The sequence below is a fragment of the Pectinophora gossypiella genome, chromosome 20, assembly GCF_024362695.1.
Source record: "Pectinophora gossypiella chromosome 20, ilPecGoss1.1, whole genome shotgun sequence".
Taxonomy (NCBI): Eukaryota; Metazoa; Arthropoda; class Insecta; order Lepidoptera; family Gelechiidae; genus Pectinophora; species Pectinophora gossypiella.
In genome coordinates, this window is record NC_065423.1 from 828,699 (window position 1) to 843,222 (window position 14,524).

The 14,524-nt window shown below is 41.0% G+C and overlaps 2 protein-coding genes across 7 annotated transcripts in view; one reads left to right on the forward strand and one right to left on the reverse strand.

The window, feature by feature from the left end:
• The first annotated feature begins 7,206 nt into the window (after window positions 1–7,206).
• On the forward strand, window positions 7,207–9,099 carry LOC126375871 (heat shock protein 68-like). The gene has a single exon (XM_050022941.1). It carries the CDS (start codon window positions 7,207–7,209, stop codon window positions 9,097–9,099), a length of 1,893 nt encoding a protein of 630 aa, XP_049878898.1.
• A 1,655-nt stretch (window positions 9,100–10,754) lies between these two features.
• Window positions 10,755–14,524, reverse strand: part of LOC126375857 (homeobox protein cut) — a 194,737-nt gene continuing 190,967 nt past the window's right edge. For 5 of the 6 annotated variants that reach the window (XM_050022915.1, XM_050022912.1, XM_050022917.1 and 2 more), the window contains 3 exons: window positions 14,312–14,457; window positions 13,243–14,147; window positions 10,755–13,093 (listed from right to left, as the gene is read on the reverse strand). In XM_050022915.1, the coding sequence (XP_049878872.1) occupies window positions 11,547–13,093; window positions 13,243–14,147; window positions 14,312–14,457 (2,598 nt within the window). In that variant the 3' untranslated portion in view covers window positions 10,755–11,546. The remainder of the gene's footprint in view (window positions 13,094–13,242; window positions 14,148–14,311; window positions 14,458–14,524) is intronic. The other variant, XM_050022913.1, reaches the window with a different exon arrangement.

Consider the following 14,524-nt stretch of genomic DNA (forward strand, 5'->3'; position numbering starts at 1 on the left):
TTCCCGCCGAAAAGCAGTTTTGTTTTGAACATATGACGTTTGCTGTCAAAGCAATGTCAAGAAAAAAAAGGGCGGGAACCTTCGAACAAGTTAGGCGGGATTTTTTAAGCTCTCGATTTTAATTTCAATTTTATTTCCAAATTTTGTAGATATTTGCATAATTTGTACATAATTATTTAGTTTAAGTTATTGTATAAATAGTTATTTCATATCTGAATGTAAATATTTATCGTTTGGTAAGTTTTTATAAAAAACCGTAGCAGAGGCGGTCCGCTAAGGACCCGCGCGGCGGGCAAGATGCCTGGCCAGCCGGCAAAGCGGAAGTATTCGGCAACAAAAGGAGGCAAGCAGCAGCCCCAGTCTCGGGATGAACCAGGTGAGGTTGTTGAGCCCGAGTCTTCTGACTCGGACGTTACCGACCCGCCAAGGATCATGGACACGGAGATTGAAGAAGACAAATATGCTCCATACCGAGTGACTGATTATAGTCGCCGGTATCCAGAAGATAGCGCAGCAGGTTATGAATTTGTTGTATTTATCGAAAGTAGCACTGAACAACCGATTGGGACACGAGATATGATGAATTTAAGCACTTGTTTCACCAGAGTAGTCAAAGGCATTAAATATCTCAAAAAAATAAATAAATTTAAAATTGGCGTAGTCTTTGATCGCCCAAATTTAGCAAATGCTTTTTTGGATAACTCTACATTCTTGAGAGACCAAAATTTAAAAGCGACGATACCTGCTGGTACCACTGAAATGACTGGCGTTATCAACTCAGTGCCTACCAGTATGACAAACAAAAAAAATATTTAACGAACTGGGTCTAGGTACAAATTGTAAAAAAGTAATCTGTGTACGACGAATTATGAGAAGGGAGAAAGTTGGAGAGTCGTTCCAACTACAACCCACCCAATCGGTCGCAATTACATTTTCAGCGTCGACTTCTTTGCCAGACTATGTTTTTATTAAAATGTGGAGGTTCCCTGTTTTACCCTACATCCCCCCGGTAAAACAGTGTTTCAGATGTTTAAGATATGGTCATTTGGGAAAATTCTGTAAAAACTCTGAAAGATGTTCAATTTGTGGTGACCAGCACAATTTTAAATCGTGCACCTCTTCATCAGACAAAGCTATCTGTGTCCACTGTCAGGGAAATCACTTGTCTATTTCGGGGCAATGTCCTATAAAGAAACAAAAAATAATTGAAAATAAAAATAAAGTTATGCCGACACCTTTTTCAGATTTATTCAGCAATAAAAATAAACACTTTCCATCACTCAGCAAAACAGAAAACAGTCAGGAATTAATAAATTTAATTCTATCTAATAAAAACGCATTAACTTTGCTCACAGAATCTATAATAAAAGTTATTACATTAAACAAAGTAAACAACACAAGTATTAGCTCTCAAATGATAACAGACACAATAAAAGAAACTATTCAGCATAAAAATAAAAATTCTTCAAATTCTCAGCCCAAACAATAAATATAATGCAGTGGAACGCACAGAGTTTGTTAAGTAATAGACATGAATTTGAAAAATTTCTCTTTGATAATAAAATACATATATCTATTATTAGTGAAACTTGGTTTAAATCTTGTACAATTTTTAATATTAAAGGGTACTCCACTGTCCGTAATGATTGCGGCAATGACCACAATGGAGTAGCCATTCTAATTCATAAAAGTCTAGTATTTCGTAAATTAGACACTTTCTTTGATGACTCACTACAAAACGTTGTAGTTCAGGTTCAAATTGATCAAAAATACATATCTATCGCTAGTTTTTACAGTCCAGGTAATTGTAACCCTACCTTTAATAAAGGTAGATTTGACAATTTGATTCGTAGTATTCCAAAACCGTTGATTATAGCAGGCGATTTCAATGCACATCACACCATTTGGGGGTGTGGTAGTATTGATACACGAGGCAGAAGCGTCTTGGACTCCATGGATGAGAATGACTTGGTTCTCTTGAATGACGGACGTGCAACGACAACAGGTACTCTTAGTTGGCGGCCAAATGGCCTTGATTTAACATTGGTTTCCTCATCACTGGCCTTGTCATGTGAATGGCAGGTCATGTCAGATCCCTTAGGTGGTAGCTATCATCTACCCACTTTGACGAAGTATTGTTTTACATCTTCTCCTTCAGTTGCTACAGACTCTTCGGCGAACATCCCGCCTCACGCCAACCTGAAAATGGTAGATTGGGAGCTATATGAGAAACGTGTAAATGAGTTGTTATCCGAATTTCAAATTGATGTTTGTAATTTAATTGAGAGCTATAACAATTTCTGCAATATCATCATTTCTACTATAAATGAATGTGTAGTATGTTCAAGGTCTGGCAGTACTACCAAAGTTAATTCACCTTCAACTTCTCATAATAATAAACATAGAACTAAAAATCGAATCCCTCTAATCTGGTGGAACGAAAAATGTACTAAAACTGTAAATAATTGTAAACAAGCATATTTAGAATTTAAATTAAATCCTTGTGTCGATACTTTTATTAACTTCAAGCGAGCGCAAGCCCTTAAAAAACGCACATTAAAGCAGGAACGTAAATCGTCATGGGAAAATTTTTGTATATCTATTTCCAGACTAACACCAATGAAACTAATTTGGTCTAAAACTAGGAAATTTAATAAAACCTTTTCAACACACAGTGAGTTTTCTAGTCAAGCCTGGGTATTTCAGTTTTTGCGCAAGTATACTCCTGACACAGCTGAAAAATTGTCTGACAACAATCACTTTAATATATTATTAAGTTCCACGAATTCTTTTCTGGCAACAGTCTTTTCTATTGAAGAATTAAAATCAGCCTTAAGATCTCGTAAGGATACAGCATGTGGCCTGGATTGGGTGTCATACAAAATGCTTAAATTACTAAATCCATCCAGTATGTTATTATTCTTGAATTTACTAAATTATCTGTGGCAAAACGGCTTAATCCCTGAACAATGGAAGACAGATTGTATAGTGCCTATTTTAAAACCAGGAAAGGATAGTAGCCATGCTGATTCATATCGTCCTATAACACTAAGTTCTTGTGTTGGTAAAATAGCTGAACAACTGATTAAACAGCGTTTGGAATTCTTCATTGAAAGCAATAGTATCTTACCAGCTAATCAATTTGGCTTTCGTCGAGGGCGGTCGGCGCGGGAAAGCCTGAGTCACTTTTGTCTGGATGTCCGTGATGCTCTGTCTCGTGATCAGATTTTGGGTTGTATTTTCTTCGATGTTGTTGGCGCTTTTAATAATGTTAATTTGGATATTTTAACAACTGTTCTGTCTTCATTGCAGCTGCCTGGAAAAATAATTAATTGGATATTTAATTTCTTGCATGGTCGAAAAATCTTTATTAAACATGATAATCAGTTAATTGGTCCTAGAAATTCCTTCAAAGGAGTATCTCAAGGTGGGATTTTAAGCCCATTGTTGTTCATACTGTATATTCATAAATTAAATTTAGTTTTAGGCAGTGAAACTCAAAATTTACAATTTGCTGATGACTTGGCTGTGTATTGTTCTGGTACTGAGTTGCCTGATATTCTAGGGAAACTTAATGCTGCTCTCTTAAACTTGCAGACTTATTTTGAAAGTCTTGGTTTAGAGATCAGCACTGACAAAAGTAAAGTAGTTATCTTTTCTAAAAAAATGGTTAAAACGTCAAGTGTTAAACTTTATTATAATAATAGATTGCTGCCTGTTGATAATACAATTAAGTTTTTGGGTGTTTTATTTCAGCATAATTTTAAGTTTGAAAAATATGTCGATTGCTTAACAACTCGTGCATCCAAATCCTGTAATATATTAAAATCTTTAACTGGTACCTACTGGGGTGCAGATCCCAAAATTTTATTGATTCTTTATAAATCTATTGTAAGGAGTCATTTTGAATATGCTTTTTTTTGCTTTTCTAGTGTAAATAAATTTGTTGAAAAATTAGAAAAGATCCAGAATCGTTGTTTACGAATTATTCTTGGTGCAATGTGCTCCACCCCCATCATATCGATGCAGGTGGAATGTAATGTACCTCCTTTGTTAAGCAGGTTCAAATATCTCATCTTTAAGTTTCTATTGAAAATTTCTTCTATTAAAAATCATCCTTTGCTTCTGAAGTTGCAGTCTTCTTCCTCAAGAATTAGTAGCTCATATTTTGGTTCCCTTGGGCAGCTTCTGCCTGAAATTATAAATTTACAAAAAGATTTTAATTTGTATTCAAGTTCTTTATGGCCTTGCTATGAGAACTCTTTTGATTCTAAATTCTTTCCAATGAAAATTGATATAAATTCATCTTTGAAATGTAAGGAAGAGGTATATTCTTTTTTGAATGGTTGGTCTGATCATCATCAGGTTTATACTGACGGTGCCAAAAATAGCAAATCTGTTTCTGCTGCAATTTATGATGCCCATGCTAAGGGGGGACATGGGTATAAACTGCCTTCATTTGTCAGTAGCTATACAGCTGAATGTTTGGCTATTCTAATAGCTTTAGATTATATTGAGTCTCAGGATGGCAACAAGTGGCTAATAGTTTCAGATTGTATGAGTGTTCTTCAAGCTCTTAATAATCCCAACCTTACTAGTAATACCAACTACATAATCTATGACATAAGGGAAAAATATAAAAATCTGTCAATAAATAATAAAAATATAATATTGACTTGGACACCGTCACACATTGGTGTGGTTGGTAATGAGCAAGCAGATTTTCTTGCCAGATCCATAACAAATAGTTCCCAGTCTCACCCCATTAAAAATGTTTTAGTTCCTGATTCTGACATCGTAGCTATTGTCAGGACAAAGTTGAAAAATGAATTTAATGAAACATGGCAGGAAATTATTCAAACTAAAGGCAAATGGTATGCCGAAATTAATAATAGTTTATCAACACCATGGTTTACAAAAGGTACTCTGTACCCCGGTAGAAAATTTTATTCAATTATATGTCGTCTTAGACTAGGACATTGCCGTTTTAATGCCCACTTAAATAGAATCAAAATTCTCACATCACCTACTTGTGATTTCTGTAACTCTGCTGATCAGACTTTGCAACATCTTTTCTTTGATTGCAGTAGTTTCACTCTTCCCAGATTGCTTCTCATAGACCGCCTCCTGAACATATATCGTACAGCTGAAGAAATCCCGCTCTCCCTTCAGCAACTTCTCAAAAACAGGGACTGTTATAAGCCCCTCTATGAATTTGTTTTAGCAACTTTTGGAGATATTTGATTGTCTAAACATTCTTTCTTTCTTTTTGATTATTGCTTTGAAATACCTTGAATTTGAATATATTTGTGTTCTTTTTTACGTTTTGACTTTCTTTTCTTTTGTGTATCTTTAATATCTTTTGTTTTTGTTTCAATGTTGTGTTGACAGATGTCAACCGACATACGTCTTGTTTTGTTTTAGTGTTTTAGTCTTGGATTTTACCCTTCGCCTTTCTTGATTACTTGTAGTTGTTATTGACTTATGATTTTGTGACTTGGCTTCGGCCTTAATTTTGAAAACAAACTAAGACTTGGCTTCGGCCTTAATTTGGAAAACAATATAAGACATGGTTTCGGCCTTAATTTTGAAAACAAACTAAGACTTGGCTTCGGCCTTAATTTTGAAGACAAACTAAGACTTGGCTTCGGCCTTAATTTTGAAAACAATATAAGACTTGGCTTCGGCCTTAATTTGAAAACAATATAAGACTTGGCTTCGGCCTTAATTTTGAAAACAATTAAAGACTTGGCTTCGGCCTTAATTTGAAAACAAACTAAGACTTGGCTTCGGCCTTAATTTGAAAATAATATAAGACTTGGCTTCGGCCTTAATTTTTAAAACAAACTAAGACATGGCTTCGGCCTTAATTCTGAAATCAAACTAAGAATTGGCTTCGGCCTTAATTTTGTAAAAATACGCCAGACTTGGTTTAAACCTTCTATGAATTTTATAACTAAAAATATATAAATAAATATAACACATGACTTGGCTGTATGGGCTATGATCCCTTTGCCTGTCCTACGGACAAAATAACCAAAAAAAAAAAAAAAAGCAATGTCAAATGAGTTTTTAACTAATAATTTTAGCTTAGGATACTCGCTTTTTTGGTTATATGAAACATAATAGTATTTTATGCAACAGTTGTATAAGAAGGGTCAAAAAATGCGAGCGGCGTGAGTTGCGATGTGAGCCTTGGCGAACATCGCAATAAGAGACGCCACGAGCATTTTTTGACCTAGTTATACAACGTTGCATACAATACTTTTTCTACGACGACGTCATTTTTCCTTTTTATTTTATACTTTTTAGTGTTTTGAAACGAAACACAAAAATTTTTCAATTTATTTTCCAACGCGCGGGAAAATGGCGGCAAATGTATACTTTTTTTTTATAGTATATCTATGGCACCAAACAAAGTAAAGGTGCCAGTTTCCAGGTCAAAAAAAAAAACCAACAACAATGCTTTTTTGGCGACATTATAGTACAGTTACACTTTGTAAACAATGCTTTTATAGGCCATAGAGTACACTTTTTCAAAGAGTTTAATTATGTATGTACTTATATTAGACTTTTTGGTTATTTAAATGCCAGATTAAAGTAGAGGAGTAGAAAATAGTATTTTATGCAACAGTTGTATAAGAAGGGTCAAAAAATGAGAGTGGCGTGAGTTGCGATGTGAGCCTTGGCGAACATCGCAATAAGAGACGCCACGAGCATTTTTTGACCTAGTTATACAACGTTGCATACAATACTTTTTCTACGACGACGTAATTTTAAACGAAACACAAAAATTTTCCAATTTATTTTCCAACGCGCGGGAAAATGGCGGCAAATGTATACTTTTTTTTATAGTATATCTATGGCACCAAACAAAGTAAAGGTGCCAGTTTCCAGGTCAAAAAAAAAAAAAAAACAACAACAATGCTTTTTTGGCGACATTATAGTACAGTTACACTTTGTAAACAATGCTTTTATAGGCCATAGAGCGTACACTTTTTCAAAGAGTTTAATTATGTATGTACTTATATTAGACTTTTTGGTTATTTAAATGCCAGATTAAAGTAGAGGAGTAGAAAAAGTACATTTTATAACTGGCAGTGATTTGTGTTGTTTTAATTAAATAACTAAATAATTGTCATAATTTACAACTTCTGACAACTTCAAACTATAGATAAAGAAATCATAAATTACAAAAAAGCTAAAATGCCTGCTGTTGGAATTGATTTGGGGACAACTTACTCTTGCGTTGGGGTATGGCAGCATGGAAACGTGGATATCATTGCCAACGAGCAGGGCAACCGGACCACTCCTTCTTACGTTGCTTTTACTGACACCGAGCGTCTGATCGGAGACGCTGCTAAGAATCAGGTAGCTTTGAATCCTAATAATACTATTTTTGACGCCAAACGCCTTATAGGCCGCAAGTATGACGATCCTAAGATACAACAAGATTTACAACATTGGCCATTCAAAGTCGTTAACGAGTCAGGCAAGCCCAAGATCCAGGTCGCATATAAAGGCAAGAATATACGCTTTGCACCAGAGGAGATCAGCAGTATGGTGCTGTCTAAGATGAAGGAAGTAGCTGAAGCATATATCGGTAGTACTGTGAGAGACGCGGTTATAACCGTGCCAGCTTATTTCAATGATTCTCAGAGACAAGCGACAAAAGACGCGGGCGCAATCGCTGGGTTAAATGTGCTGCGTATTATTAACGAGCCTACTGCTGCAGCTTTGGCTTACGGACTGGATAAGAACTTAAAAGGCGAAAGGAATGTCCTAATTTTCGATCTTGGCGGAGGTACTTTCGATGTCTCCATACTGCAAATTGATGAGGGTTCTTTGTTTGAAGTTAAAGCGACTGCTGGTGACACACATCTTGGTGGAGAAGACTTTGATAGCAGGCTTGTGAACTTCCTCGCTGAAGAATTTAAACGAAAGCATAAGAAAGATTTAAAGTCCAATCCTAAGTCTATGAGACGTCTTAGGACAGCTGCTGAGCGAGCCAAGAGAACATTATCCTCTAGTACCGAAGCTAGTGTCGAAATTGATGCTCTGTACGAAGGAGTTGACTTCTTTTCTCGCGTTTCCAGAGCTCGCTTTGAGGAACTAAATTCAGACTTATTCCGCATAACCTTGGACCCAGTAGAGAAAGCGCTCAAAGATGCAAAACTAGATAAAGGACAAATTCATGATATCGTCCTGGTGGGTGGATCGACAAGGATCCCTAAAATACAAAGTTTGTTACAGAACTTTTTCAATGGAAAGAAGCTAAATTTGTCTATTAATCCCGACGAGGCTGTAGCTTATGGTGCGGCTGTACAAGCTGCTATCTTGAGCGGATCCAAAGACAGCAAGATCCAATCTGTACTGCTTGTTGACGTGGCTCCCCTGTCGCTGGGCATCGAAACGGCTGGTGGTGTTATGGCGAAGATCGTCGAACGCAACGCTAAAATCCCCTGCACTCACTCACAAACATTTACTACATACAATGATAATCAGCCAGCTGTTACCATTCAGGTTTACGAGGGTGAAAGAGCGATGACTAAAGACAATAATTTACTAGGAAACTTTGATCTCACTGGTATACCTCCAGCCCCAAGAGGTGTTCCACAAATCGACGTAACATTTGACATCGACGCTAATGGAATACTTAACGTATCTGCTAAGGAAAATAGCACCGGCAAGAGTAAGAACATCGTCATTAAGAATGATAAAGGCAGGCTTTCTAAAGCTGACATTGAAAAGATGTTGTCTGATGCTGAGAAGTATAAAGAGGAAGATGACAAGCAGAAAGGTAAGGTGGCTGCTCGGAATCGGCTTGAGACGTACGTGTATGGAGTGAAGCAGGCTTTGGAGGAAGCTGGAGCTAAGCTATCGCCGGCGGAGTGTGATACGGCTCGTCGTAAGTGTGATGAGGCTTTGCGTTGGTTGGATAGTAATTCCTTCGCTGAACTGGAGGAGTATGAGAGTAAGTTGAGGGAGGTGACAGCGGTATGTGCTCCGATGATGAAGAAGCTCCACGGGGTGAAGGGAGGGTCTCGCCACGCGAGCGGGGAGCGCGGCAGTGGACCGGTCATTGAAGAAGTAGATTAAATTATTTTGCTAGTGTAGTGTTCTGTAGACTTTATTTTTGTCTTAGTTTGACTGATTTACGTTTTAATGTAGTTTGGCTTTTTTGTCATGAATAAAAGTTTGTTTTTAATTTCGTATTGTTATTTCTTTGGCCAGTGGAGAAATGAGTACTTAAAATGCATCCATATCGTCGCGTATACCGCCTAAATGGTACAGAATGGTCAGAATCTCATCGCAGAAGTAATGGGTAGATGACAATCCATAGCCAGAGATTGAAGGAATAATGGCTTCATCACAACTCCGACCTTTATCAGCAACTTGTTAAGAATGCTTTTGGTGTACAAATAAAAACAACAACAGATTAGCAATTTCTTTATTTTTAATTTAATAACTTTAGAAATTGTTCGGAAAGAAGACAATGGTATCAGCATCGTTATAATTATGATATGAACAATAATAATTACCGCTATATCTTTAAGACTATCGTTACATTGGATAACGAATGTGCTAATACTACGTCCTTATGTACAATCGCTACTAACATCAACGCAACAATAGATAATAATATAATATAGGGTGGTACAGTATACAATAGTGTTGATGTCTCCAATATCTTTGCAAAAAGTGGCAGGTAAGCCTGGCATAAAATTAATTGCGAAGTACCAAAATAGTGCTTCTACTTCTTGGTATCAGAGTAAATTGAATGCTAGAGTCTGAAGCCGTAAGCACATTATTATTCGCCTGACTGATTTAATAAAGACTGACACATTTGAACACATTGCAGACATTGCATTGAGTATAAAAAGTTTCGCCTTCGATTTTCTTTTGATCACAATCATTGTTTGGTGTAATTGCTATAACATTTGTCACAGGAATTTCGACTTTGGCTTTTCATTAGTATTGTGATGGTGCCAAAATAATAGGGGTATTTTTATATTTATCGTATAACTTATTCGTTGTAAAATTGCCTATCTGATGTTGTAATGGAATTATCATAAACGTTTAGTCATTTCTCATGTATATTACAAAATATTCGAGACACCCACAAATAAATAACAATAATATTATATTCATTATAAATATTCTTTTAAAGCAAAAGCTCGAAACAAGGAGACGATCTATTTGGAAGAGAAATAATATATTTTGTATATTTTAATATAAAAAACTTCATGTGAAGTGAAAATAAGTTGGAGTTAACTGTTAGACAGCCTAGGGAGTTTATCTTGACTATTACGTACTAGTTACTTAATCCTAACTTACTGGTTCATATTAACATCGATATGTATGACATTGGTATTTCTATGAATGTATTTTAAAAAGAGTTTTTCTCAAGAACCGCCAAACGTTATCAAACTGTTTCTTTAATAGTGAATTTTGAAAAACCGGAGGCCTAAATCTATCAAGACGTTAATACTCGTCGGATACACGAATGACAATAATTTTGATTAACCATGAATTTACCCTTTTACGAAAGTTTAATTTTGGGCACCCTAGTCTCTATATTACTATTATACTACCTAGATGTGGCATGTCGCTTATATTTATTTACATTAACTCAATATAATTATATACATCGTAATGCAAGGAGTACGGTTCCTCTTTAATGTACACTCACTTAAATATCTCCTAAGAAAAGGAAACAAAAGGTAAACGAAAAGAAAATGAAACCAAAAATGTAAATTATATTAAAAGCAAATTTATTGCTAAAATAAAATAAAAACTATAACCACAAGCAATACATTATTTGCTTAATCGTAGGTTGGTGTGTAAAATTTGTACGTTTTCTAAAAATATACAAACACGGAACAGAAGAGGATAGTATTGTGAAGTAGCAGCTACTGCGGCGCTAGTACAACACTAGCGGCCGGGATCACAGAGCGTCCACCGCCCACGCTAGTATAAAATAATGCATACAAAACATACTATAGTATAAAATAAACATTCATAATTTAATTGTAAAACTTATAACCCAATTATAATATTTTAAACCTCGCCGGTTCATATAAACATAATAATACTTTTTAACTGGGGCTCACTATATAGATCATAGCTTAAATTTACATCAGATTGCACTTTAAAGTTTCGTTTAACAATTAAACTGACCTCCCTACCGCAACGATATCTTACAGGAGCTAGCCTACGTATGTACAGGGACCTGGCCCGAGCCGCATTCGATACATATTTGGTATATTTATTTACAAGAATCGAATCGAAGCCACAACTTAAAATAATCAGATATTCGTACCGAACCAGGGTACTTCGAGTCTAAATTATACATAAAAAATTAAAGCAAAATGCATCTTTTTGTATCGGAAGTTCCCTCGGCCGGTGGCGGCCGCGCCGGCGCACCGCGGCGACACTACACTATGTACAGAGTCTTTGGCCTTACATTACAATCATAACGAAACACGTCTAGCTGCCGTCCGCCCATCGCATGGAGGCGCGCACTCTCTAACAACAAATAACGTCTAGTACTCCCACCGGTCGTCGTCCGCCTCCGTCTTGATCTTGTCGGAGAGCAGCTCGGGCGAGCGCGCGGGCGACGCGGGCGCGGGGGAGGCGGAGGGGGACGCGGGCGACGCGGGCGAGGGGGAGGGCGCGGGGCGCGCGGGGGGCGCGGGCGACGGCTCCACGCGCACCGTGCGCTCGGCCGAGCGGCGGAAGTCGTCGCTGCGCATGACGCACACGCCGTTGATGATCACCTCGTCGGGGTTGCGCGGCTTGTCCTCCTGCCACGACGGGTTGACCCACTGCGGGGCCGCGGGCTTGCGGCGCGACGAGCGGCTGTGGGCCGGCGTGGACGCCGCCTTGGGCTCGGCCTTGCCGTCGTCGTCCAGCGAGTCCTCGGAGCCGAGGTTGCTCTCGACGTCGTCGTCCTCGAAGTCGTCCGCGTCCGGCTCGCGCTTCAGCGGCATCGACAGGTCGAGCCCCGACGTCTGGTCCTTGAGCTCCTCGGGCGGGCCGAGCCCGCGGCCGATGAGCGCGGCCAGGTTGGAGTTGGCGGCGAAGTAGGGCGGGTAGGGCAGCGGCACGCCGGCGAGCCCCATGCGCTCCTTCTGCAGCTCCAGCAGCCGCTGGTTGAGCAGCAGCCGGAACTGCACGGGGTCGAAGGGCGCGGCCGAGGGCTCGCGGGCCGGGGGCTCCGCCGGCAGCCCGTGCGGCGCCTGCTGCTTGAGCCGCATGCGGTGGTTGTGGAACCAGTTGGTGATGGTCCGCGTCGACAGCCCGAGCTCGGCCGCCAGGAACTCTATCGTGGGCATGTTGGGGTAGGGGTCGAGCGCGAACGCGAGCCGCAGCGCCTCCTTCTGCTCCTCGGAGAAGAGCACGCGCTGTTTCTTGGCGGAGGGCGCGCCAGACGCGGGCCCGGGCGAGCTGGAGTGGTAGAACTCGGAGGTGTCGTTGGAGCTGGTGTCGGAGGAGTTGTCCTGGCCGGGCCCGCTGGAGCGCCGCCGCTTGTTGGCCTCGCGCCGCTCATTCTTGAGCGCCTGCAGCCGGTCGATGTTGTGCGCGTCGCTGAGCCACAGCTGCATGCGGATGAAGGGCTCGCGGCCCTTGATGCTGAGCATGTGCCACGGTTTCGGCTTTGAGAGCAGCTCGCTGACGGAGCCCTGCGAGAGCCCGAGCACGGCCTCGCCGAAGATCTTTTGGCCGATATTGTTTGCGAGCAGGGCCTCCTTGATCTTAGTCGTGATCGTTTGAGTATCTAGATCCTGCGTGAGCGCGGCCATCTCGTAGACGCTGGGCGAGATGTGCTGGTGCAGGCTGCGCATGGGCTGCGCATGCGGCGGCGGCTTGCGCTCCTTGTTGTTGTTGTCGTGGTGCTGGTGCGGCAGCGGCACGGCGTGGTGCGGCGGGAAGCCGGGCGGGGTGAGCAGCAGCGGCGGCGGCGGCGCGCCCAGCGCCAGGTGCCCGGCGCCCAGCAGCTGCTCGTGCTGCATCTTGGACAGCAGTGACGTCGCCTCCGAAAGCATCTTCTGCGTCGGTGGCATCGGCTTGTGCATGTTCGGCGGACAGGCTGCAACAACGGAGAATTGATTTTAGCTTTGTGCCTTCAAAAGCCTTCATATTGCAGTTCGTATGGTTTTAATTATTTAAAAACAGGTTTTTGGGAACATGTGGAAAGGATACATTATATACAATGGGAAGAGAGGCTTGAATACTTACGAGGTGCTCCGCTATAGTTGCCAGTCCTCATCAGCTTCTCAGGCGCGATTTTGTACTGCGACGCGACGAGCTTGTGTACCGCGTTGTCATCTTCTAAGAACATCTTCATCCGGATGAAGGGCTCCCGGCCCTTCTGCGTCAGCATGTGCCAGGGTTTCGGCCGCGCCAACAGATCGCTAACCGACCCTTGCGACAACCCTAGCACGGATTCCCCAAACAATCTTTGGCTAATCGAATACTGGCTCAGAGCCTCTTTGACCCTCCTGACAATATCTTCAGTGTTCAAATTGTTGAACAAGTCGAACTGTTGTTGAGTTATTGGTGGAAGCACGGCCTTCATGGAGCGCTGCTGCGGCGTGTGGTGCGGCGGGTTGTTCGGTTGTGAGATCAGGCTGTTTGTAATGGACGCCATCCGCTGCAGCGGGCTCGCCGCCGCTGAACTGCTAAAATCCTCGTTCGGCGTTATCGCCGGCGGCAAGATTGCATTCCCTAACGGACTGGACGCCGACGATCCGGTCGACTGCTGCCCCGGTTCCAATTTCGGTCGCACTAATGAGAAAGCGCTCCCAGCGTGTCGTATAGCCTCTTCCGCATCCATTGGTCTATCCTTATCACTATCAGTCATTCCGTTAATTTTGGCGTTTTTCTCTTTCGGGAGGGAGAGGTCTTGGACCGCTCCGGAGCCGTTTATGTGCTGGTTCTGAGCTTGTTGCATGGCCTGCTGCTGGAGGGCGAGTAGGTTGGGGAAAGGAGGCATGCCTGGCAGGTTGTGGATGTTGGGAATGTTGCCGCCAGGCTGGATCTTGGCCAGTTCTCGGTGGTACGCCTCCAGGGCCATGCGGATGTCTTCCGGTGGTCGCTCCATGTGTGGGGGCATGCCGCCGCTGAAAAGTGGAGGAAACATGCTGCATGTTAGTTCTAGTTTGCTGTTCTCCTCTAAACTATTGGAAACATTGAATACCTACTAAACTAAAACTAAAAAACAACTACAAAATTAAATGTTTTTTTTTTTTGGATATTTGATTCAGGTATAAACATTAAGTAGAATCTATATCTCAAAGACCCTTACCCTGGGAATCCCTCGCGACCTTGGCGCATGTCCTCGACCCGCCTGGTCATGATCTTGGCGAGCTCTTCCTGGTATATGCGCACCACCTTCTCCTGAGGAATGTCATCGTTTTCGAATTTCTTAAGCCGCCGGTTCTGACTTGAGTCCTGGAAGAAAGATGTAGCGATTTGAACGTATAATTTTAAAAAATAACAAAATATTTAATATTCTATA